The sequence below is a fragment of the Aedes aegypti genome, chromosome 3 (assembly GCF_002204515.2).
Source record: "Aedes aegypti strain LVP_AGWG chromosome 3, AaegL5.0 Primary Assembly, whole genome shotgun sequence".
Classification (NCBI taxonomy): domain Eukaryota; kingdom Metazoa; phylum Arthropoda; class Insecta; order Diptera; family Culicidae; genus Aedes; species Aedes aegypti.
In genome coordinates, this window is record NC_035109.1 from 284,938,268 (window position 1) to 284,965,237 (window position 26,970).

The 26,970-nt window shown below is 38.7% G+C and overlaps 1 protein-coding gene across 1 annotated transcript; it reads right to left on the bottom strand.

Annotated features, from left to right (window-relative positions):
• Positions 1-679: 679 nt before the first annotated feature.
• On the bottom strand, positions 680-26,090 carry LOC5567136 (protein lin-54 homolog). Its single transcript, XM_021850443.1, has 6 exons — positions 25,579-26,090; positions 25,300-25,448; positions 15,466-16,517; positions 13,549-14,061; positions 3,181-3,326; positions 680-1,796 (listed from the first exon to the last, which is right to left on the bottom strand). The coding sequence occupies exons 1-6, from the start codon at positions 25,586-25,588 to the stop codon at positions 1,309-1,311; spliced, it is 2,358 nt and encodes a 785-aa protein (XP_021706135.1). The 5' UTR covers positions 25,589-26,090; the 3' UTR covers positions 680-1,308.
• Positions 26,091-26,970: the final 880 nt, after the last annotated feature.

The following is a 26,970-nucleotide window of genomic DNA, read 5'->3' on the forward strand; positions in this document are numbered from 1 at the left end:
CTGACGTCGGTTATATCGGAGAAGTGCCGTCCATCGCTCAAAACGTGGTCGTTTTGCGATTCTGTCTGCTGAGGTGATCTCCAGGAGGCTGTGCTGAAAGCAGGTTCTACGAATGGCCATGCTTTTTAAACGGTGAAATCTATCAATCGTAAGCCGTTCTCGTTCATTAGCCGGTGGGCGCTGAACTTTCCAATCGTCGATCAGAACCCATTTTTCTGGCCAACCTGAGCGTTTAAATTTCCTATGATGACTTCGTGGCAATAAATTCATCAAAATGGTAAAAACAAATATTTATCCTTGGTAGATGTTAACTGTTAACTGTCTAGGCAACTCATCAATTAGTTATAATGCCAAGTGCGGTAAAATTTTCTAGCTTCATTCATAGTACTTTTTCCCGGTGTGTTGTACAAGTTACCGGGTATTCTCCGTATTTCTTCCAGCCATTTGGAATTCCCAGGATTTTTTTTCGGATAGATGGACACCCTGTATATGAGACCGAGATCTCTCATCTCACGCCACTCGTAGAGGAAGCCCATAAGTTAAGCACATGGGAGCGCGTCGACTGTTGTCATCTCATTGGACTCGTCTCGAATCGCAAAATAAGCTGGTTAGTTATGACACATTAAACCAACAGCACGTAGACTTGAGGTTTTTCTTTCAAATAAATTGCCGTACCTGGTTTTCACTATGCTGATGCTGTTTTATTAACATTCTATAGTAGTGAGGCTATTAATATTTTTATTAATTCATTATATCTGATAAGTTCGATACATACTTTTATCTACACTCGCTCAATCAAAGTATATTTACTATAAAACGCGGTTAGAATTGCTTTGTACACAATTTGTACACTGTCTTATGTACATTTTGAATATTGAAAACTTTTGATCGACTTACATTGCTAAATTTTATAGGTGAATTCACTTTTTGGTAATTTATCATAATAGCGAAAAGTACAGCCATCACGCTTTATTAAAAGCGATTTTTTCGACTAGTCTTAAATACGCTTATGTAGGTTTGTAAAAATATATTCACCAAAAGAGAAATGAGAAATAAATATTTTGTTTCAATCATTCGTTTAAATATTTATTGCTAATGCATAATGCTTTCCAGGTCCAAATTTTGGTCCAATAACAACCAACTACACATTACGCGTGCCATCACAATGGCACCGGTAATTAATTATTCTAATGCAAGTAAACCTATATCAGTACCGTACAAGCGTCCACAATTTTCTTTTGACACGGGTTATCGTAAAACATAAATATGTGCACTAAAAGTGGTTTAAGATTCTTACGCAAGCAGACTTTAGCTATCCGATTTACTAGAAAACTCGATAATCTCCACCAGACACCGTCCGAATTCCTCCAGGATCATCCGTTCGGCCGTTCGAATGTTGCATCCTCGCTTTTGACACTCGTCCGCCTGCGCAATCATGCATTGGACTGTCGCTTCGATAACGTCTGGAGTCATAAAATTGTACGGCTGTTTCGATGGTGGTAACTGTGTGAGATCGGGTTCCGCCGGATTGGGTCGTTTTATTCCGGCAATGGCCACCGTTGCTGCAGCTGATGTCGTTGGTTTAGTTTCAGCAAAGGCACCGCCCGCACTTCCGATGGGTTTGATGTCACTCGGGGACCCCCCTAAAATCATTTCGCTTTGACTGACCTCTGCCATGCTGTCGTCACCAGATAGAGGCTCCAAGTTACCTCCAACGACTCCTCCCACGCTATCAACACCAGTCAGCGACGTTGCGTACTCGAACTCTTTTGCGTATTGTTCCGTGTTGCGACAACCTATAGGGCCAATGAGCGCCGATAAGCGGACACACAAGGTGGAAAATAAAAATAAAAGAATGAAAAATGAAAACGGTTCAGTACTGGTGATGGTTCGGCATAGGCGGTTTCAGGATTTGCTAAGGGGGGCGTTCTTGTAGATTAATTAAACTGAAACAGGAATATTTCTTAGAGACTTGCATTAAAATACTAAATAAATAAATAATTCCTGAGACATGAAGAATTGCCTAAAATTAAAAATATACTTGTTTTACAGCAGTAAGTAACGCATAGCTTTTTCACTAAAAAGGATGAGTTGTCTTTTATCATGGCTTCTTTTGTTGAAGAATCTTTTTAACAAAATAAGTAGATGTTTCAAAAAAAAAAACACCTGCCAAATGAATGCTAAATATGAGTTTTGCTCTGAAGTGAAAACCGATCTTACAGTCGTCAATTTTCAATATAAATTTCGGGTAAAATTTACCCATAACATAAGTGATTTTATGTAATTTGTTCGAGAAATCACTTAAAAAAAATATTATAGACCCTCCTATAGCACATTTTTGTTTCAACATTTTTTCGATTTTGAGCAAAAATCATCTGGTTAAGAAAATTTGCAAAACAACAGTTATTTTTCTCTTAATACCAGACATTGCATAGTCCATATTTTATATTTTTGTTTGATTGACTTAAAATAAAAGGGCGGCCAAAGAATATCTTCAAATAGCAAAAATATAATCAAAACCAGATGACAATTGATCAAAATCGATAAAATTATCAAAATTTAAATATTTTGTTGTAATAAAAGATTATGCTTTGAATAATGATGGGTTATTCAAATAGTAACACTTTGAAAAATGATAAAGAAACATCTAAGATGACAAGCAACAAAAGCAGCCAGAGCAGCCGCAGCCGCAGCCATCCCAGTCTAGGACAAGGATCTCTAAACAAACCATATATATAGTATACAAATATAGGCATAAACACTAAAACTCTGTAACCAGTATAAAGACCCGAATAACCAAATGGTTAAAAGGTCCATAATAAAAGAAAACAAACAAACACTTTGTATCACAAATTGCTCATTAGCTTACGGAACATATAAATTACAAATCACCGTCATTTCATGCAGGCCCTTCCCACCTTGAACCGCCAGCGTGTGATCAGAGGTTTTGCCGTTTGCTTGTTTACATCGTTTGTATGCCCGCTCTATGCCTAGCGCAGCACTCGGTAGAATGTATAGCAGTGCTAAGTGTATAATAAGGTAGATAGATAGATAGATAGCAGCAGAGGCAACGATTTGATGCAACGCGCACGACACAAACTCAAAGATATGCTGTCATTGTGGGCAGATAATTTAGGCAATAAAATAACGATACAAGAACCGCATCAACACCACACTCACCTATGCACTTGCAGTTGGCCGAGCAGGCAATTTTGGCCTCGTAGCACTCGCAGTAGTTCTTCAGGCAGCCGGACCGTTTGCAGTTGCAGCCCTTGGTATGCAGGCGGAGGGCGTCCTCGTCGGCACTGACGGCGCCGATTTTCGGTCTGGAAGCAAAAGGAGATGATTCCATTTAGCACAAGTGAGAATTGTATTCGGCTGGCTGCAGAGCAAAGAAATGACACGCTAATCACGTGAACAAACAAATCGTTGGCAAGTGAAACTTTCAGATTGCAATTTAAAGAAGGCTTACTTGGATGCATTTTTTTAATATGATAGCACAGAGGATTCCACGTCACTAGCCCGAAAGTCACAAACCCGAATGTCACTAGCCTGAATGATGAACATAGTTATTTGTCCGAAAATTGATTCAGTGATATTGGCTTCTTTTAATTATCGACTATTGACTACTATTTACAGAGATAAAAATTTGATAACCTAACTTAAAAAGGGTGCGACTATATTTATTTATTTCGTCAAGCATAAGTAGACTACATACAATAATCTATCTATCTATATAAATAAAAATGGAATGGTGTTCGTATGTCACGAAATGGCTAACGAACGGGTCAACGGATTTAAATAATTCTTTCTCAGTTTTGTTCGTCAAGGGTTCCGACGTGTTTGTGTGTATAAAAATCCCAGGATATTCACCGGGAAAGTTGAAAAAATGAGCGCGAACGAAACTGTCGAAACAGCCTACTTGATGGCAAGACGAAGTTTGCCGGGACCACTAGTTACAAATATTTCTTACATACTATGGATTACTTCTATTGTCCTTAAGTCGTTTTTTAAGCTGCTCTTTGGGCATAGTACCGTAAAGTGCCCTAATGCAGCGCATTGCCTAATTCCGCGCATTTCAAACAAAACGATTTTTATATAGAAATACACATTAATATTGCAATAACTTTCAATATCAATTGATGCAACTACTATTTAGAATAAGTTTGAATCATCAATAAAAGCAAATAAGGCATTTTTTCGCGGCGTAAAAAACATAATCAGGTGAGGCCCGTTTAAGTCGACGCCATTTTTCTAATTTCCTAACAGGAGATAATGCGAACTGGTTCTTGTGTTGTATGAATAATGCACAATACAAATACCTATAAGGGTAGTCGGGGCGGTTTCGCCAATGGGTTGGTATAAGACCCCTTGAAAACTGCATAAATTCTTGAAATTTCATCTGAAATAACATGCAACTCCAAAGCTGACAAGGAAATTAAGCAATGTGCATGTTATAAATCAGTGTTCTAAACTCAAAGAAAAATGAATAAATTATTTACGAAATAGAATGTTGATGATTGACTGTAACAATGTTCTTTTAAATTTAATCTTTTTGCACAGTGTTTCTAAACACTAAAAACTTTCCAAGTTTAGTGAACAAAATAATTAAATTACTAGATTTTATGAGATAATTTCACAACCTAAAAAAGGGTGCTCATATCACCCCATCGATAAAAAATCGAAACGAAAAATGAAAAAAATTGAAAAATCATTCATTAATTCGTGAATTTTATAGGACAAAGGAAATCGTGCGGATCTAATGTATTGATCTAAAAATTGTTGGAAATCGTACAAAGACCTGAAAATTCCACAATATTTTCTGCATTTCTATATTTCCTTAAGGTCTCCAAACTGCCCCACATTCCCCTATACAAAATTCACAAGTATCAATGCCACGTTATTAAAAAGACCATAACATATGTTTATCTTTGTTTCATGTGATAGTCATAAAATAAAAGAAATAAAACTAAACGTAGACTATAGCGTTACGGCTCATACAAAAAAAATACTTTTTTTCATACAAAAAGTATTACGGATGGGGGAGGGGGTTGTAAATTTTCAATTTCAGGGTTACGTAATGAATGATTGCTGCCTTACATTGAAATAAATGTTAATTTGATTGCTTCGCGAGTGCGCGGAATTAGGCGTTCTTCTGCGCGGAATATAGAAAAGCGTTTAAAAAGTGCGTGGAATTAGGCAATTTCTACGAGTGAACTATTTTAAAAAAATCTCAATTGTAAATTATGAATGCAGTCTTGTTTATTTTTACAATTTACGATACAATTTTTTAATTATCAATTTGAATCGTTTTATTCCTTAACTGCGCTGAATTACGGCACTTTGCGGTATTAACGCCAATGAATTCGCAATGTGCATTATACTGACGCATCATACGGTTAATTGGTCCGCGGTATAGCGCGGACGACCTGCTGGTCTGACGTGCGGCAATGAGCCCTGTACCTCTCGATAGACTCACTAAAGCGATCTTCGAGAGTTTGTATCTCGGCCAGACGGTGGACCTCAGAATTTCGCATTCTCCTAGGGGCGTTCAGAGCCATTCTCAGAAACTTGTTCTAAACCCCCTGGAGCTTAAGATGATGTGTTTTAGCGCAGCTCTCCCAGACCGGCATGCCGTACTCGATCGTGGGACGAATGATTTACTTGTAGACAGCAAGCTTGTTCTTTTGGGACAGTGTCGACCTTCGGTTTATGAGGGAATACAACATTAGCAGCACAGCTAGCGGGGCAGGGTTCGAGGCGGATTCCGCCTTCTGCTTTCGACTGTGACCCATCGCAAATGCTATGGGCCGCGGTTGGTCTGCTGCTACTACCTCCACAGATTAACTGAGAGCTTTCTTTGCCAACCTTGGTACTATGGTACTGTATGCGAAACCAGACACTTTCAGGATGGCTGTGCTTTGCAAAAATGGAAACTTTGACAAAGAAAGCTTTTAATCAATAACTGTGGATACACTCGTTAATCAATAAGATGAGAAGCAGGCTCTGTCCTATTTGGGACGTAATGCCAAGAAGAAAAAAAAATATTTTCAATTCAGCTGGTGAAAAATTGAATCGTTTGATGGTGTTATTTCAGTTGCAAATGTTCTTGCAAGAGTTTTGTAAAGTAGTGAGAGTATTTTATGATTGCGAAAAATAGATTTAAAGATGGCTTGTGTTGTTCTGCTTGTTAGATTTTTACGTGATTCAGCTGGTGGTTCGGCCGGTACTATGCCACCCGAACATTTTTTTGTAAGTGAAAAGTGTGATTCTAATGAATTACAATGAGAAAGCATTTTTGTTACGGTTATGAGATCTGATGGTGACGGTTAGTGACCAAATTCGATTTACGAGCATTGTGCTACTTAAAATAAAAGAATATTTTGAACCGAAAGAAAATGTCCTGCTTCGCTGCTCCTGCTCTCTATTTTTAATACAATCTGGGCTATTTCTGTATCATAGATTCGGTTCAATTTATCTATCTTGTTTATATGCTATATTACTTATGTTGACTGAGTTTTATCACCAAGCCATTATAGGCGGAATTGGAGTAATGGCACGAAGCGAGATCCGGCCAGAACAGCATAAGACCACGCTGAGAGCGGAGGAAGGACAGCAAGCGCTTCTGCAAGCATTCCGCACGATAAATCTGCCCTTTTATGGTGCCGGTTTTTCGCCTGCCACAACAGGTACTTCTTCGCGAATTTGTCCATCTTTCTCTTCCGGAACTTTTCCGGAACCTCCATGCGGGACGTACCGACAAAAAACTCGAGGCCGGGGATTTGTTTGGTGCCCGCCTTGACGAATGTCTCGTCGTCCATGGCGAGACAGCCTGGCTTGACCAGCCACTCACGGTACAGCTCCCGCGCACGCAATTTGGCCACCATTTTTTGCTTGTCAGTCCGATTTGGCGCCTTCCTGACGTTAAAAACACGTAGCCCAGCCGCTTCATGGTCTGCTGGACGAACCACTTCGACGAATTTATCTTTTTGGTCACGTCTCGGGTGGAAAGGTTCGGGTTATTCTTGAAGTACTGCCTTATCTTCCGCCCCTTCTCTGGGTATTCCGTTTCCGGTTTTCAGCCGCTTCTAGCGCGTCGCTCGATGGTCTTCGTCTCCTGGAACATCTTCACAACGCGGGACACAGTAGAATTATTTTTTACGCACGCGAGAAAAAGTTGCACCCAAAACTACGCATTTTTTCCGAGAAAAATCTCACTGAATTTCGTCTTACTTGTAATTCCAGTATTTTTTGGGATTTGAACAACCAAGCTGTGTTTCCAGATGTTGGGAAAGGTGCCATTTTTTGACCACTCTTTGTTAATTAGGCCTAGCCAAATGGATTTGCAACGTACCGGAAGTCGCTTTAGCATCGGATAGCCTATGTCATCCGGTCCCGATGATTTTCCTTTACCTTGTTGGCGAACAAGAGCCAGTTCATTGATCGAAAATGGCTCATTAAATTGTTGGTTCCTGTCCGGTGGAACCGCAAAGTTTTTGATAGCTTCAGCTGGTGTTGGTATACGGTTGAGGAAAACAGTTGTATATCGCTGAAGAGAACAGAGGTCCTCAAAATAATCTGCTAAGGAATCGGCGATTACAGCCGGATTTCGCGTAGTACAGCTGTCAATCTTGAGAACGATCCCTTTCGCTCGTCGTTTACCTAGGATTGCATTCAACCCTTTCCATAAATAGGCCGTAGATTGATTGTCGTTGATACTATCTAAGAAGCTAATCCAGCTGCATTCTTTTGCCTTCCGGATGGTTTGGCGACATTCATTTCTAGCCTCCCTATACTTTTTGGTAGCTTCGTCCTTGTTGGGATGGCCGGCTGGCAATCGTTTCGCTGCACGAAGAGCTTTTCTTCTTAGTTTAACCGCCTTTTTGGTTTCATTTGACCACCACGAAAGAGCTCGACGTCCAGGGGTGGGGCTCGTTTTGGGGATTGTTGATCTTGCGGAGTCATGGATAAGTTCAACAAATTCATCGATGGAGTCTGGTGTTGTATGATCTAGGCTAACTTCAATCAAATTTTGGAAAGATGACCAATCTGCTTGGTCATACAACCAGCGAGGTCGACGTGAAGTCTCGGGAGGGCTGTCATTTAAGAACAATGTAATTGGTACATGATCGCTTCCTAGTGGATCAATATCCGCAGCCCATTGTAGCGCGTGTAAAATTGGAGCTGACGTTAGTGTGACGTCCACAGTGATTTCTCTTTGCCCACTAATGAAGGTAGTGGACCCATCGTTCAAAAATATAAGGTTGAGCTCATTTGCTACTTCGACCATCATTATCCCACGAGCGTTGTTTGCCTTGCTTCCCCATGCACGATGGTGTCCGTTACAGTCCCCTAATAGAATAACTGGTTCTGGTATCTGCGCTAGAACCTGACGGATTTGATTTTCCAAATTTGAAAATGTGCCATTTTGAAGGTAAGACGATACAACTGAGACAGGGAAGGGCCAAGGAATTCGAGCTGCTACAATGGGAAGTTCGGTATCTAGATCGATCTGAGAGAATGGGATTTCTGCTGAGATGCCGAGTGCAATGGAATGAGAGAAGTTTTCACAGCACATGGTGATCCATTTGTAACCTCCGGAAAGAGAGGTCTCCATCCAACTGATTGAGGCTTTGTGAATTTCCTGTAACGCTAGAATTGCTGGTTTCCGCTCCCGAACGAGCAGTTGGATGTCGGGTAGGTTATTAAAAAACCCATTCATGTTCCATTGTAGGGCAAAACAAGAATTTTGCTTGCAGCAACGGGAAGGGTATGGCGTTTTCTTAGCGTTGGACCTGGATAGAACTTCATTGGGAGGAGTCACTGCTATGGAACTCTTACTTAATACAGGGGCTGAAGAATACTGATTTGTTCGAAGAGAGGGGTAATGTTGTGACGTACCTGGTTGATTTGTACCTGACTTACCATATCTTCGGGCATGCAGTCTATCATATAAGTCCGCATTGGTGGCCTCCGGGCCCAGTGGTTGGAAAACACTGGATTCCGATTGGAATCGGAGTGGTTTACGACGCGTGCGGGTAAGGTATCTTCTCTGGGTTTGCTCGCTGTTCGATGGGGAAGATGAAGTGGAGTGTCCAAACATAACTCCAACGCTGTCCATAGGGGAATTGGTGTGAACTTCCTTGTCTTTCTCTCTTTCGGATGTGCTTGGGAAGGGCGGGGAACGGGTTTGGAAACCCTTGTGCGTCCCGCGAAAATAGCTGGCTGCTGGGTGCCGGAGGTTGCCCGTCAGTACCGGGAGGGGTGTAGCGTCCGCACTGGCGGGGCCCCGACTACCCAGAGCCTCTGCCGTGTGAATGTTGTTGTCGCCGGTTGGATCCTGGTTCGTATCTGCGTCGTTTTGTACATGATCAGTCACCCTAGTTGAAGACTTTTCGCTGATTCCCTTCTTTGGGTTGAAAATAGTGCTTTGGGCGTACTACCAGGTGATGAAGTTTTTTTTTCGGAGATGACTGATCGGAGAGGTAAGGTTTTCAGAGGCCCGAGAGGCTACGGAGTGAAGGCAAAACGTAACCAAACTCGACCAATGTGAGCCGGCAACTGGTGTTATGTAGTGTTCATTGTTAGAGGAGCCAAGCCATAAGTTTTGGAGATTTTTTAGCTTTTACTCCGTCATGACGCATGGTATAGTATGGTATGGTATGTCATGTTTGATCTAAAACCCGATTCGCGTTAATCGCAACGTGTTACAACATCCGCAAACTGTTTGTCCTACGACAAACAGTGAATCAGAAGCTCCATATATCATGTTCCTTCAATATCGACGGCCCTCTTAGACCGTTCAAATACTGTGTTGTTTGTCGCTAGAGACGATTTTTACCATCCTTGACCAGCGCATCGTGACAATGCGTAAATATTGAACATTAGTCGGCCAGAACGACTACCGAACGTATCCTATGGCACTATCTTTTCCATCAACATTCCACAACATCCCGTAACACCTATGAGAGGTCGCAGAGTTCTCTGCATCTTTCTTAAATAGATGTTCAATCAATCATCCTTTCCTATTTCCCAGCTTTCGCAAGGACGTGGCCAGGACAGCTCTCGACTATTGGAGGATGCCTCAATCTTGTCTAAGAGTTATAGATTGGTCCCAAATTACTGACTTTAGTAACAGAAGGGAAGGAGGTAACCCTCGTACAATAGACTAGGAGTGTAGGGGTAGTCGGGGTGGTTTGGCCAATGGGGTGGAATGAGCACCACTTGAAAACTGCATAAATTCTTTAAATTTCATCTGAAATAACATGCAACCCCAAAGCTGATGAGGAAATAAAGCAATAGGCATGTCATAAGTCATTGTTCAAAAATCAAATAAGATGTTCGAAAAAACTGCCCATATTGCCCCGAATGGCTCTTTTAAATTTCATCATTTCAGAATGATGATGTTTGACTGTTAGAATGTTCCTAAAAAATATATCTTCAAGCACGGAGTATTTTTTTTTTGTATGGTATTCAGTTGGAGCTGCCTGACAGCTTAACTTGTCAAGGCTGAACCCTCGGTCTGGCTTTTGCCAAGTTTCCTCTCTACCAGGACCAATACTCAGACGGACTAGGCAATGGCGCCCACATGAACACTGTTTTTTTATTAGTATTGTGACGTGGTAGTTTTTGAAAAGTGCCCATATTCCCTTGCTTCTAAGAAAAGGAAGCATTGTGAAAATCAGCAGCTCCATCAGAATTTGTTTGAAATAGTTGTGTAGTAGTGTCATTACTAATACTGTCTAGTCGAAATGGTTTTGAATAATTTGTCATTCAAGTGCTATTCTGATTACTCCTGTCTTTTACGTAAGATTAGAGTCTTAAATGTCAATTGTCGTCAAGTTTTAACAAAATTAGGCTGTTTAGTAGTAGTTCTAGTTAATTTTATTTTTTGTTGTTAAAAGTGTTTATTGGTCATTAGGTTCATATATCCTTAAAGAAAAAAGTCGCTTTCCTTGTCTGTTCAACAATTTTTCGAAACTAGCAAGTGTACCCTAATGATCGATCTCAGCGTCTTACTTTCCATAGTCATTTTATAGTGAATATTGAAGAGTAAAGTTACCTTAGGCTTCTATTACAGTCTCCTACATGATTCACTTTTCGATGGCAAATGCAATGCTTCACAACGCCTACTTTCTACTTGTAAATTTTGCGAAAATGAAGCTGGAATTAGATTATTTATACCGCTGTTACAGAAGAGGTATTTCTTATTATGGCAATGTAAAAACCATATTAAAATAAGATTGTCGCCACTCATTTCTACTCAGTGAATCTACTAGTCATTTTCCTAAGAGTTCCTATGTATTCCCTACGTCGTATATGATAACGATGTATCTAACTAGCTAATAGTAAGAGTGGCTACGGATCATTCTGGTTAGCAAAAGGCAAACTGAACGTCACCAATAGTATTAATGTCCACTTCGAATAGATTAATTCTCGCATACTCTGAGATAACGCCCTAAAATTGGTAGCAACGTGTGTAGCTCGTTGTTTCTGAGCAGAAGAAAGAATAAGCATCCAAACCAACATCACAGGCAGGTAGATAAAGATCCTTGCTTTCCCATAGCGTTGTTAAATAACATGAACATCCATTCAAATGCTCAGAAACAACGAGCTACACACATGGTTACCAATGGCTTTTAGGGCGAGATCAGAAGTTATGCGAGAATTATTTGAAATGGGCATCAATTCTATCAATGACGCAGAATGTCCGTTGGATCACATCCGAGATATTATTGCGTCTATGTCATATGAATTATGACGCGGCTTTAAGCAAAAAGTGCCAAAATGTGATACCACCACTACAGGTTACGCCTTTGGTTTCCATCATATGGGCTAATGGATTATGCCCTCCCATCGCGGCAAGGTCGCATAACCAAGGGGAGGGATCTTCAAGCACGGAGTATTTATAAATACTAATAGATAACTTTCCAATGTAGTAACAAAATAATTGAATTTTTAGATGATATGAGATTATTTTGCAATCAAAAATTGGGTGCTCATATAACCCCATCAAAAATCGACTCGAAAAATGACAAATTTTGAAAAATCAATCATTGATCCGTGAACTTTATAAGACAAAGGAAATCATGCGGATCTAGCGTATTTTTCGCAAAATTGTTGGAAATCATGCAAACATTCGAAAAGTTCATATTATTTTCAGCACTTTTATGGTATTTTCCTTAAAGTGGCCAAACTGCCCCACTTTCCCCTACCACACGAATTTGTGCGAAATGCTTAACCCTTTCTTTCCCACAGCTTTGTTCGACAATTTAACTATCAAAATGGCGTTCCTAAAAAAAGTGCTTGAACAAAAGTTGTTCCAAATAAGCTATATTATTCAAAACCACAATAAAAATTATTGATTGTTCTCTATAGTTCGTTGATTGTTTTTTCAATACTTTGACCCTTAGCTCACTTATTTTGATGTTTGATGAGACAAATGAGCGTATAAATTTATTCCAATTATTATTGAGCTACTCGTACCAATTCGGTTTAGCCCGCGTTCGTTGAAAATCGGTGGATCACCTGTGCTACCATGAGCAAGAGAGGGTTAAGGCGAAGTAGGTCGTCATTGAAATTTGTACGCGTCGTTGATGATTATTGCTAATTCATCTCACGATTCCAAATCAAAGAAAATCAGATGGTTTTGCACTGACATAGCTGAAAAAGTATCAGCATACTTTATGCATGTTACGCGTACAGTGATACTTTTTCAAGTCAATATAAACCATCAAGACTGAGTTTTATCACTTTGAAATGCAAGCTGAAAAGTCATCATTGATGCCAAAACGAATGACGGGCTACTTAGCCTTAATGCTAATGTCAGCAATTGCCCCATGTGGCAGCAGCTCTAAATGCTGTTAAATGAGGAATGTCGTCAATTCGACCATTTTTTACAATTTATCTGTAATTCAGATACGAAAATGATGTACTGCGATAATGACCAGAAAGAGCAAAAGAATGATACTACGGTTGAATTTTCAGACATAAGGTTGAGAATCTCGTAGAACAAAACATGTAGAGAAATGTACGGTTTTCAGGCACATTAATGAACAAAAATCAATTGTATTAGGTCAAAACGATATCCAATCGGCATATAGTATTCTTAAAAGTAATAACACGTTCGACTAGTGGTATTTATTTTCATTTTCGTTTTTCCAAATTCTCGTTAGAGTTTTTTGAATGTAAGGATAGCTGAAGAACAGCTAGGCCCCTCCTAATGTTCTCCAAATTGGATAAAAATTTGTGTGATACCTTATTTGTTTTGGTATTGCAATTATAAATAGGGGTTGACTGGTTGAATCTCAGACATTTCAGTTTTTTTAAAAATGGTCTAGTACTCAAGTAACATTGGTAGCTGTTCCTTGGGTATTATTCCACATAGACGTTGTACAGCATTAAGTCAAACAGTGCTTGGACATTCAATCTATAATGCCATACGAAACCTTAAGTCATTTGGAGTAGCCCATGTAGTGATAATTCAACTAAATTGAACTTCTCCATCACAAATATAAGTACAATATTAAAATAGTCAACGGTACTTACTTGAACGCGCTAGGATTCCGTTCCAGGGTGGCCCGTATCGCCTTCTGCCGTTCCTCCTCGTTGTCCAGATTGTTGTAGCAATCGCGGCAATTACAGTTGTAGCAAAACTCCCCATTCGCAAAACAATCACAGTACAACTTCAAGCACTGCGACTTAGTGCAATTGCACGGTCGCTTCTTGTAAGCTTCATCGGGGAAAATGGTTCCCACCGCGGGTCCTTTACGTGTCTCATCTTCCGACCCGCTGATCGATTCACGTTTCACGGAAATTATCGACGGGTTACTGTGAACTGAGGACGATCCACTGAGGGTTGACTTGATCTGATTCGTCACGCTGGTGGAGGTGGACGGGACCATGACAATTTTAGTTTTGGATCGTCCGGCCATTACGGTCGTTCCGCTCAGCTGATTCAGTTGCGCAGCCGTCAGATTGGTAACTGCTTCGGTGGGCTTTCCGTCGTCTTTTCGAACTACCGCTATGTACCGAGTAGATTCCGGGTCACGTTTAACGACACTACAGAAAACAAAGATAATTCGCTGTTAGAATCTCCTTTATTGAATGATAATACAGTAACAGACAAAACACAAAGATCATCTCACTAATAATAAATATTCGTTGAATTTTTATTACTCGTTTTAACTCTCTAATACCCAACCCCGCCTTCAGACGGGGTGCACTTTGGAATTTTGTGTATTTTTTCATAGCTCGGAAATTAAAATGATTTTATTTTTGGCTTATACCTTGACTCATAACACGCATATAAGAAAAGTTTTTTATGATTTTTGAAACTTATTTGTATTATTAAAAATTGTTTGAAAAATTGTATTCTTATATAACCTACAAATGCCTGGGATTCATTTAGCGTGTATTATAAAAAATCGTACCTTTTATATTTTTATACGATCAACCTATCACAGAAGAAGAGCCTGATGGTATTGAAATGATTTCAAATCTGTTTTTCCGTTAGTTACACGGAAAATAAAAAATGTTCCAGAAAAAAATTAAAAAAATCATATTTTCAAAAGTATAGTAAAAACTCAAATTTTTATTATTGTCAAAAATCAGTATCTAGAAGAGGCTTCAAGAAAAAATTTAAAAGGATAGGGATGTTCAAAAATAAAAATAATAAAAATCAAAAACCAAAATTCATAAATTTGCGAAGAAAAATAAATCATTGCCTAAACCGTGTTTAGAATGATTTTAGATAACGAAAAATAATATTTAGATCGAAAACAAAAATTTGGGTATTAGAGGGTTAACAATATCGCATTTGCAGAATAGAACAGAAATGAAAAGAATTAGCAGGTACTTATATGAACACAAAATGCTTGGGAAATGTGCGACAAAAACATAAGACCACCTTATCAAACATTTACCACGGCATTATCAAAATGTGTGTGTGCTGAATATTTTATAAGAAATTTTGAATGGTTGTGTGTTCCAGATTTTGTTTTTATAACATACTATTATTCCAGTAGTGATCTTATGTTTTTGTTGCGCTTTTATTGAAACCCTCAATGTTTATACAATTCTTTCGATTCTTTTGCCTTCGTAGTAGGTATTCTGCAAATGCGTTTCTCGCTAAATTTAATAAAGACAATTTACACCGTCTTCAGCACATAGGCTGCACAGACTGAACGATCACTAACATTAGGCAACAAACAACACGAAACGCCCAGAAGCCCAGCGATGAATTATTCGTTTGACGAAAAATTTTCACCGGCTGGAGCGGGAATCGAACCCACACCCCGTGACACAATACGCCTAGACGACTGACGCCGCTAACCGCTAGGCCACGAAGCCCAGTTGAATGCAATAATAAACGCAAAGTCACAATTTGCTTAAGATATAGCAATTCAGCGTTTATTTGAGTGAAATGTTCTCAAAGTTCTGTCCTTCACTGTACATTTAACTTACCCAGCTTGACTACTGCTAGCGGATAAAACTCTCCTCACAACGGTCTGCCCACCGGAAGTCAGCACTCTGGTTTGGTTGGCTTGTTGTCCGGATGATGCCGCCCTTACCGCCGTTACGTTTCCATTGCTTACGACATAGGTTTTGTTGTTCTGTACAATTATTTTCGAACCCGAGCCGGCGATCGACGCATTGCCAGATTTGTTCATAACTTGGACCACTTTATGGCCGGAGGTGGACGCACTTGTCGAGCCCGTGTTTTGATTCAGGAATCGAACGTATTGGATTCCTTTGCCGGGGATGTTTATTGCCTGAATTTGGCCGGATTTCTGCCCCACCTGGATGGCACTTTGGGGCAGAACAACCTTTTGACTTTGAACGGCCGGTTTGGTGATTGTTGAGATACGTTGCACTTGCCCGGTTGAGGTTGCACCTGGAGATTGCTTCAATCGAACAATGGTAGAACTGGAGGATCCGGGGAGGACTTTGACTGGAGATTTGATTGCTGAAGAAATACCGATTGGTTTCGGTTTTTCAACCTGGACAACTTGCTTCGCCTTGTTGTTGAGCAGGCCCATTTGATGAGCTTCGGCCACGGTTAGAGTTTTGGTAGTGGAAGTCCCCGAGGGTCCCATTTTGGTGTGGATAACGACATGCGTTGCAGGTCTGGACACAGATTTAGGTTTGTTCAAACTGCTGGCAGTCGTCGTAGTGGAGGTCGAGGCCGCTGGAACAACCCTTCGAATCATGGTTTGAACCTTAGGTTGCATGACCACACCAGATTCGCCTTTCACTAAGTGATACGATGTAGTGCTTGTGGCAGTTGGAGATTTTGCATTATTCAGTAACTTCACTGGAGCTACCGTTCCGGACTGTTTCTGGATGTATACGACTTTTCCTGCTGCGTTAGTTGCTCGAACGAAATTTGCTGGCTTTGGGGCTATTTTTGTTAAAGTTGTCGGCGTCACTATAGGTTTGTTGTTAACTACTCGTTTGACCGTTATGTTGGGACTTGTGATCATAGTTTTTGGAATTGCAGGTTCCTCAAATGATTCCTAAAAACAATTTAAGTAGTAATTATAATATTTGAACAAAACGTTCTTTATGTTTTTAGAGATTTAGATTACATTAGAAGAACATAAAGACTTGACTAGGAAGGAATATAATTTTAGAAGTATTTGGATCTTGAATATTTGAGTCAATAAGTAAAATTTGAAATTTTCTTGATGTTTAAAATCTTACGGGCAGATATGAAGAATGTTTGAATGTGTAGTAATGACGAATAAAGCAGACTTTGAGAAATATGTATGCTGGGATAATATCTTGTGCATACCTTAATAAGGACCATGGGCTCTCGCTGTTGCATACTACCGGGTAATACAACACCTCCCGAGATGGAGGAAAATCACGCAAGAGCAGTGTTCAACTGCGAGAGCTACTGATCGGTCGTGTTCTATCAAAAGCACTATCGAGTGTTAAATACAGCAATATTGTTTTATAACTGCATGTTAAAAACGTTATTCGCGATATCCGAAGTTCTATGCTATGCTATTTTTCTTTCAAATTTTGCAGAGGGTAATTTTTCAGTATCATTATTCGAATAAAATCAAAACATGATGATATTCGCCATTGAATTACGCGAGTTACGATTTTTTAAGAGAATGTACACAAAGTCGTATGAAAAAATCGTTTAAAATCATTATTGTTCATAACTTTTGACTAAGATTTTAAACATTGTTCATGTCTTCTACAAAGTTGTTAGATATCTTAAAACGCGTGTTTTTGCTGAACATCGTATCTCTTTATCTCTTGAAGGAGTAAAGGAATTATCGATAGAAACCGTTTTAATAAGGCTTATTTATTTAATAGTATAAGAACCAATGAAAAGACGCTTATAGACAAGTGTTTTTATCATCTGCCAATAGCGAAGATATGGTACTTTCATGATTTGTAAGAGTTGCCTGCACCATTTTGCGCCGAAGGCAGTTGTAGGGGCCTAAACTACCCCTTGAAAAAAGAGTAACTCATAGAAAACTTTGTCACTTCAAAAGATAGCGTGATGATATGTTCAGCAAAAGTTCGGTTTTTTTATGACGACAAACAACTATGTAGAAAACACAAAAAGTGTCAAATCTTGGAAAAAAGTTGTGATAAAAAATATGATTTTTAGGGGCCATTCACATACAACGGCATATATCTCAAAAAGTATAAGAGATAGAAAAATCATGTCTTCTACAAAGTTGTTTCTAATAGCCAATTCTACAACTTTGCCGAAGACATCATATGTCTATCTAAAAGTTTTGATTAAATAGTTTTTCTATCTCACTGCTAGGAGGATTTATCACAAAACTTTTTGCATCAGAAGAAGCGCTTTAATATTTCAAGAAACTTCTCCAAACAAACTATATCGCTAAAATCAACTATTTAGGCGCTGTTCAAAAAGCGCATGAAATCGACAAATGAAAATCCTATGAAAATCCACCGGGGGAACTTGTTAGTCAACAGTTTCAGGCTAAATATTTGGTTTAAGGAGCATTCAGGCTAAATATTTGGTTTGAAGCGCATAACACAAATAAATATTTGGTTTCAGGCTAAATATTTGCGTTTGAGCCGGATTACATGGGAATCAAATGTAGGTTCCATAATAGGAAACGTCAAATTTGTAAACATTTCTATCATGGACCTCGGGAGGGTCCATAATGGACCGATGCACGTGTTCACTATCTGACGTTTGAGCGGTGCCGTGTTATTTACGTGACCATGGCAACGAGTGAATTCGGCATCGCTCAAACGTCAAATTAGTGAACTCATGCATCGGTCCATAGGCATTCGGACAACAGTTCCCCAAATGTATATTTTGCTGGAAAAATCGAATGATTTAGTATGTGTAGTGTATTGGCATCACTGCAAACAGTATTCGTGAATACCGTGGTTACTCCCTGACTACGGTTGTTACCGATCAAAACACCGATCATAGTAAGTGCTGTTAAAAGATAGCGATCAGAAAATTAGTTATTAAGTGAACGTCGAATAAACCAGAAGCAAAACTTAATTGGTCTATTATTCAAGACGTCACATTATGTTTCATAGGCGTACTATGAAGTAAAGACATTGAACTTGTTGTTAGTCTCCACAAAACGTATATCCGTCTGAGATTGGATTTCAGCTACTAAGGCAGTGGTCACCAAACTGCGGCCCGCGAGCCGCATGCGGCCCTCGTGAAGGTTTTGTGCGGCCCGCGAAAGGATTTTGAATAGTCGTGTGATGTGGCCCGCGAGCTGTAATTACATGCTGACCGGCATCAACTAAGTTTTCGGAAAACTTGTCTTTCGAACCAGTGTGCTCTGCGTTGCCCATGTTGAAAACTTGAATGATTATCTGGAAATTGCATATACGCCTTTATATGTCAGCTCAGGAACAGCTTGCAATCTGTCTAAGGCCCTCTGGGTCCTATTTCAAAATTTTCTGGAATCTACAGTGGTAGTCTGAGAGTAAAATATTCAAATATTGATTGGCTTTGTGAAAACTGTTACTTTCTGCTTGTTAAAGTCATTCAAGTTTTATCGAAGAAACTTTATTTCCTGAGTTTCATGGACGCTTAAATTAAGTTATCAATTATGGTGTCCAAAAATCTTAAATATTTCATCGAAGCTTGTTTTTTTTTCATTTTGAATTTGTTGATAATATTGGAAGATTTTGAAAGTTATGAGTACTTCATGATAATCCAGATGTTTGCCCTCTTCAATGGCTACTTATGGGAAAAGCCCGGGAGAACCCGGAGATTTCACCATTGTGTTCATACCGTGTAGTCCGGTAACAATTTAAAAAAACTCCATGTGTGTAGGTTTCAGCATTGGATGATTATTACAAATTGTCCAAAGAAAGTTCTCTCACAAGATACGAAGAAGATTGAATATCCGAATATCTGAATAATTGCGAAAACCTACAAGTTATTCTCAAGATCTTTTCCGTACAAGAATTTTTCATGCAACACACCGTAACGACATATTTTTTGTTTTGCGATTCCATTATAAGCCGTTCAAATGAATTTATTTTTATCTTGCGGCCCGCGCTATGTTTTAGGAGCATTCAAGTGGCCCGTATAATCAGTTATGCTGAGGACCACTGTACTAAGGGGTCCTTTACTAGCATTGAAACCCTAATATGTGTGCGAAAAATCAAGCGTGTTGATCACGCTTTTTGAAGTATTGTAAAAATAGCAGTTTTTATCCAACATTAGTGAAATACTGAATAAAGATTTTTCGAATATCGAGGAAAAATACAAACTTAGCACAGACAAATAGACGTAACACTTAGGACAAATCTCGATCAAAATCATAGACACGAGGACTATGTGTTTGGTCGACGGGCCAACAGATGGCGGCGGTAGTGTGTAAACGTCTAACACGAACAAAAACGATGCGAACGCTGCGGGTGGTGGATTGGCCATCTACCATATTTTTTAATCGACCGTTAAAAGGGTGGTCGATGGACAATTATGAGTGTGACGACTGTTTGTCTGTGAACATGCTTTCGAAATTCATAGTGCAAGCTAACTTTTAGGACATTTCCAGGGCGCAGACAGCTAAATAATAGTGGCCAAAATGATCAAAATAGTGGCCAAAGAGTGACCTAAAAGTGACTTCAAAACTAAAGGTGTTAGTTATAAAAATTACTATACTATACTTAATAGACTATACTCTGATCATTCATTTGGCTACTTTCATTTTTTTCCAGAATCTCAGCAAACGAACTTGATGCTTAATTAGATCTCGTCATTAACTCTATTTTTGGATGCATGGCGGTCTCGATAAATAGCATTGAAAATAGTTTTTTATGAGCCTTACTGTAAATATTTGAGGGATATCTTTCATCTTATTTTTTTCTATTCATTCCTGACAGTACATTTAAACTGCGATAACATTGATTTTAACATGGTAAATTGTAAGAACTTCCACTTTTTCCAACAACATAAGACGTGCGGTAACCATGATTGTATTCTATGTTAAGGAAATCTCAAAAATAAACGCACTCGAAAGGATACTGTATTCCAAATCTGCTATTTTCAATATGGCCTTGCTTTAAAGTTGCACATTTGCTTTCTAGAACAATCGCAAATGGCCACTGAAAGAAATACCACGCTTGTACCACAGACAAACAGACGTCACACTCTCATAATTTTGCATCGACCACCTTTTTAACGGTCGCTTCAAAAATATGGTAGGTGGCCAATCCGCCACCTGCAGCGCTCGCATCGTTGTTGTCCGCGTTTGATGTTTATACACTACCGCCATCTGTTGGCCTGTCGGCCAAACACACTAATTTTAGCATTGGGCGTACATGTCCTCGTGACTATGATTTTAATCGAGATTTGTTTTAAGTGTTACGTCTGTTTGTCTGTGCTTGTACTGTGCACAACAGTGTGCTTTTCAGTGTGAATATAATCAGTGATGCCTATGCTTTTGGGTCAGAAGTTGAACTGAAGAAGGCTCCCAGATATTGTTCACTTCATTCGTAATACTTGTCATGCATTTTCTGATACTTTTAGTAAAAAAAAAAACATAAGCATTTAAAAAAAAATGCGAGATGGATCTACATAGGTCCGAGCCGTGTCCAAATCGGACGACACAGCAAATAAAAAAAAAGCATTTCAAAATTCCCGATTTTGGCAACATCCTCATTTTGGCAACTTAAAAATCACGCCTTGTTGTCAAAATCTGTAAGACACTGTAGTGACTTTTTAGTGGCCAGGCCGAAAAACCAGATCGAAAAAAAAAAACACTAAAAAGTGATTTGCTACCAGCCCTGCTTTTCTTCGTCCTGGTATTACTACACTGAACCAAGAAATATCATAAAAAGTATTAAAAACGTCACATACATCCAGAATATTTGAAATCCTTTTTACGCTAGCTTGCCATAAATTACGAATCACCCCCTTTTGACTTTTCTTGCCTTCACTATAATTTTTATGGTTTAATCGAAGCAAGCTTTGTGATGAAGGAAATTTTTGTTGTATACAATTCAATGTCAGAATTTATGAATCATGTTTTTACGTAATCAAAATAGGGAATTTTTTATCAATTTCATAATCTTTTATCTAAACATTTTAGCTCTACAAGGATCAGGATATGCACAAACTTTTTCTTAACCATCAACCTACTGATTACACGCAAAAAAATTGTGCGGTAAAAACTACCATTTTAGGGGGTTAACTTAAGCGCTCGCACCGGCAATTTTCAGCAGACCAGAAATGCGCTTGATTGTACCATGTCTGTAGTCGAAATCGAATTGATGAAAATAACTTCTGTCAAATGTACCAGTAATGCGGCGGGATGTACCATAAACATAGTAATTTGTTCTGAAATTCCATGGTAGTTTCAAGAATGGGCGTAGTCAGCTACAATAGTAGTTTTTACCACAGAATTTTTTCCCGTGTACTATTGAAGATGCCTCTGGCTGGAAGATTAACCGTCAATTTCTGGTCAAAATTGCAGCGATTGTGAAAAGATCCAAAAGAATGATTGTTTTTCGTCATTAGAAATGGCTCTCAACTAGTCTGTGTGTACTCAGCGCTCATCCTCGTCGACGATGTCGCTGTGACCGATGATAAAATCTCGACCATCTTGAAGGCCGCCAACGTTGACATCGAGCCCTACTGGCCCGCTCTGTTCGCCAAGACCCTCGAAGGCATCAACGTCAAGGATCTGATCACCAACATCGGAACCGGAGGTGGTGCCGCCCCGGCTGCTGCTGTCCCGGCCCCTTCAAAAAGAAGGAAGAAGAACCCTAGGAGTCCGATAACGATATGGGATTCCGTCTGTTCGGTTAGATTCGTTCCCATCGGAATGCAGCAGTGGGGAATTGCAGGTTGATATTGATAGCCTGTTATTTCCTCCAACGGTGGCATTTTTATTCGTACAGTTTTAATGTACAAGTGTACAAATAATAAGATCGGGCCAAAATTATAGATATCGAGTTATATTTTAATCACCGACGAATTTTTATGCCAATTATAGACTTTGTCCCTAGCAGAACCATTTTTTCTGATTTTTAGATTTTGCGAGCTGCTTATGTTCATAGCCTCTGCGTTATGGACACAACATTATGTCTAACATCATCAGCATCATTTTTGTTGGAGGGATTTATAAAAACCAAATGGGGTCCTTTAACAAAGTTAGCATATAAGTGTCTTCTGCATTAGTCTCCCAACTCCAGATATGTATTCATATTTAAATGCGGCAACTATCCCATTTTTATAAAACTATCAACACCAGCGTGAGATATTTCGTCATCCGGATACCGTTTTGATTCATATTACGGACACTTAAGGCATCAGTGAAGTATAACCCAGCTTGGACCATACAAAATAAATCATTCTGTATGATTTTTTAGCGTTATCGAGCGTCGGAAGCCCTTAACTTTCGGATGGTGGGTAAAGAATACGCGTCCGCAACTTGAATAATTTTAAATAAATCAAAACGTGTGACCTTTTCATGATTCTTATTCCGGACGCTCCCTCACTTTTGCCTCATATTCCGGACGCTTTGATTCGAATTACGGACAGCTCATGATAATCATTAATGGAACAGTCAAATCATCAATTGAAATCGTTCAACCACTTAAGAGACGTCTAAGGTAGTTGGGCATTATAAATTTGCAACGATATTTATGGAAAAAACCTAATAAAACGAGCCTCGAAAATGAGAACTTTTGGATGGCGAAAATTGAAACATTTCGTGTGAAATGTTTCCCATACAAACGAGAGTGTCCGGAATTTGAAGCTGTCCGTAATTTGAATCAAAACGGTACCTAAAATATAAAAAATAGAAGTTGAAATAGTGTAAAACCAAGAATAATTGGAAAATTCTATTACGGAGCAATTCATAACAAACGTGGTGAAGATTTTTGACAATTCAATAAACAAAGTCAGATCATTGCCTGCTAAGACGTAGCTATAAAATACGTGGACAAGATATGTCAAAATCTGATCACCCCTTGTTGTTTTATAGCCAGCGTAAAAAGCTGGATATGTATCCATTAAAATTCATGCAATAAGCACATAGAACATATTAAAATACCCTATCATATTTATTGATCAATACTGTAAATTGTATCTGAACATAAGCCATGTATGTTATCCGATAATGTTCATGTGATTTTCAGATATGAAAATTTAGGAATTCAAAACAGTGTTTTCAAGATGGCGTATTCAGTTTATTGAATTTCAGCAGGTTTAGGACTTTCGAAAGTCTTCTCACAACTTTTTCAATGTTTTTGTGCAAAGTTAATGTGAATTATGTCAAAGGGAGGTAAGTTTGATGACTACATATAAGATAATTAAATATTAATCCGTTGTTTGAATCTGAATTTCACAGAATAATGATGAAATAAATCAACCAAACTTTCACAAATCGCAGATGATGGGCCATTGCAGGAAGAAACAGACTTGGAATTGGATAGTTTAAATTTCTTTGTTGAAATAATGTGGAAACCGAAGATTGGGCCTATAAACGAAGTTATATCTAAAGTTTAAATTATATTATATTAAACATTTACTGCTCATGAAGCTAAGTTGTATAAGGTACATTGATGCTTTCGAATAATATCAAACTTAATCTTTATCTACTGCAAAAAGGTGTTACGGAGAAACGCAGATAATGTATTAAATAAATAATTTTAAACATGAATTATATTTTTCTTTTATTGTAGTAGAGCAAAACCATAAAACTGAAATATAATTATTAAAAATCATTAAACGACCATATGAGAATCACGAACAAAAATAATAATTTTCACCTGAATTTCGCATGAAATTCATTAACAAAATGCAATAACTCACATACGTATTTTTAATAAAACGTATGTGCTTTTCTGATGAATTAAATCAAAAGGAAATAGCTATAGTTCATGTTGTAAACTGATGAAAGTTATGTAAAAAGCTATATGGAAAAAAACTATATGTGTTTTCAGATAAATCTTACATGAATACTTGGTTCAGTGTACGATATATTTATTGCGGCACTTATTTTAAATCCACATTCAGCGGCGGCGGTAACGCGCAGAAGATATTCGCGCAATTCAAACGCAACGTCAAACTTCAAGTAGGCTTGGATTTTTTCGTTCTTCAAGGACGCAAATGTTTCAAATTTGCTAAATCTGAAACATTTGGTGATTTTCATTATCGCAAATGTATATGGACGTATATGGACGAATGTATCGCGACGGTATATGGACATTTTCAGATAATCGCATTACGTGGATTTATCTTGCAGAGCACAATATGGAATTCATCAGGTTGTGGACTGTATTTGAATTATTAAAACCAAGATTATTTTGAGAGATTTCACCTAATACTTAACTTTTTAATCGGTGTATCGAAAGATTCCAATATTTGTGATTATGCAATTGAGCATATTTGTAGTCCTCCGTTGAAATTACAATGTCGATTGCTCATATGGAAATAAGGTTACAGTATGCCAAAGTTGAGTAGGTTGAAAGAAAATTGGCTTTTTTATTCTAAATATTCTAAATCAATTGATTAAGTTCTATAAACTCGTTTTTAGGGATTGTTCAAGTGATGATTTTTGCTAGTTATTAACGTTATTCCAATTTATTGCAGTCATTTCACCGCCTCATTACGCTACAACAGATTTATATCCTTTCTAAAAATACTGTTAATAGAGAAAAAAAATGTCATGTCAAATAACCATACGGTTCATTGGTTTAACAGGAGTGGGGGAAGGGGTTATTAATATTTATCATCAAACGCTACGAGGGGAAGTGTAAAACATCTTTTTTGCAACTACGTCCTTTTTGGACCGGTCCCTCAAGGCTTACCTCCGTTTTGATGTAGACAGTTTCTTCCTCGAGATCTTCCTCGCCAGCTGAATACTCCACCAAATCATCCGATCCAACTAACGTTCCCTCGTCCAGAGAATCGATACCAAGCTCCTCCATTGTTTGATTATCGAACATGTAGTCTTCATCTGCAATTACGTTAATTAAGTCGAGTTTATTTGGTAGAATTCAAAGGTCTAAGAAATTGCATACTGATGTTACACATTGTATGCACTTTTTTGAAATCAAACTGCCATGACAGCATTGAGAGCCACTTACCAACATCCATTTTTGTAGCAGATTCGGTATCAATATTCAATACGAAATAAACCGTTTGACACGATGGACTATCTCAAGCGCGATTCACACCATCCAAAATATTGGTCTAAACCTTGGAATTGCCCCCAAACTGCGCCGCTCAAGGATTTGTCCCCCAGGGCGGTCAGGAATTACAAAAACACCTCCGAAACTTTCTTCTGTTGGTCGGTCGATAACAAGCTCGCACATTCGCCGCGAATAATCCAACTGGAAATCTGTCAGCGCTCGGTGGAGTCGTTTTTTTCGGCCAAATTTTCCACCGCCGCAAATCGATGCCGTTACACAATTTTAGCGAACTTCTTCACTTTAACCTTAACACATAAGTCTCAAACAGCACTTTCCACTCAACTTTAGAGCTGTTTGGTCGCACTTTTAGCAAAAAATCTCAATATCAAATAAAAATTTCAAAATCAAATTTATATTTTCTTCGTTTTGCTGCGCTTTTGGCTCCTATTTCTTATTTGGCCAGAGCTGACAGCTATAGCCAATGTTGCCAACCGAAGCGAAAGGGAGGCGTCCTCGTCTGGTCTTGATGAGGGGCGTCGTCGTCAGACGTTTAAGACGATTGGCTTTAGGGTGGCACTAATTATGAATCTCAAATTTTATTAAATGATATTTAAAACCCATTTTCACGCAGTAATCCTTCCTAACGTAACCAACAACATTCATTTTTAACGATTTGAGTTGATTGAGTGATTTTGCATAAAAATCTCAAGCGTGAGATTTGCAAGGCAGATCTCTGATGAGTTTGATTTCACGGGAGAGCTTATAATTGAGATTTGAGTCTATCAACACTGATTAGATGGCGACAAAATTAACTAATAATAACTTAATCGGTGAGTTTGATAATCTTTGGACAAAGTTAGAGAACAAGTTTCTTAAGGTAGAACACTTGCCCCAAATTCCGCTATATGCAATGCCTAGCCGAGAGCGCATTATTTATTGGCGATTAAAAGTGAGGTTGGGTTGCAAGTTTTTCAATTTGAAACGAATATTTGCGGTTTCCTGTGCCTTAAATTGCAAAAATCTTGTAAGTTAAATGATTGTGGTGATTTTTCTTCCAATGTCATCACTAGAAATGTTGATTAAGATACACTAATCCATATTCTAGAAGAGCGCCATCTACGCATTTTATCTTTGCGTTAGATCACCAATTAGGTATTGAAAGACCACACACTACTCGCCAACAACGTTCCGGACGAGATTTGTATAGTGCGGGTTCTCAATGAGTCGCGACGTTCTCAAACGACCGGTTACGAAACATGAGTCCGTTGCTCGCGCCATATTAGCGAACAGGAAGTCGTGAGTTCGATTGTCATCGAGAAGGCGTGTAACTTTTTCGCTACTTTCATA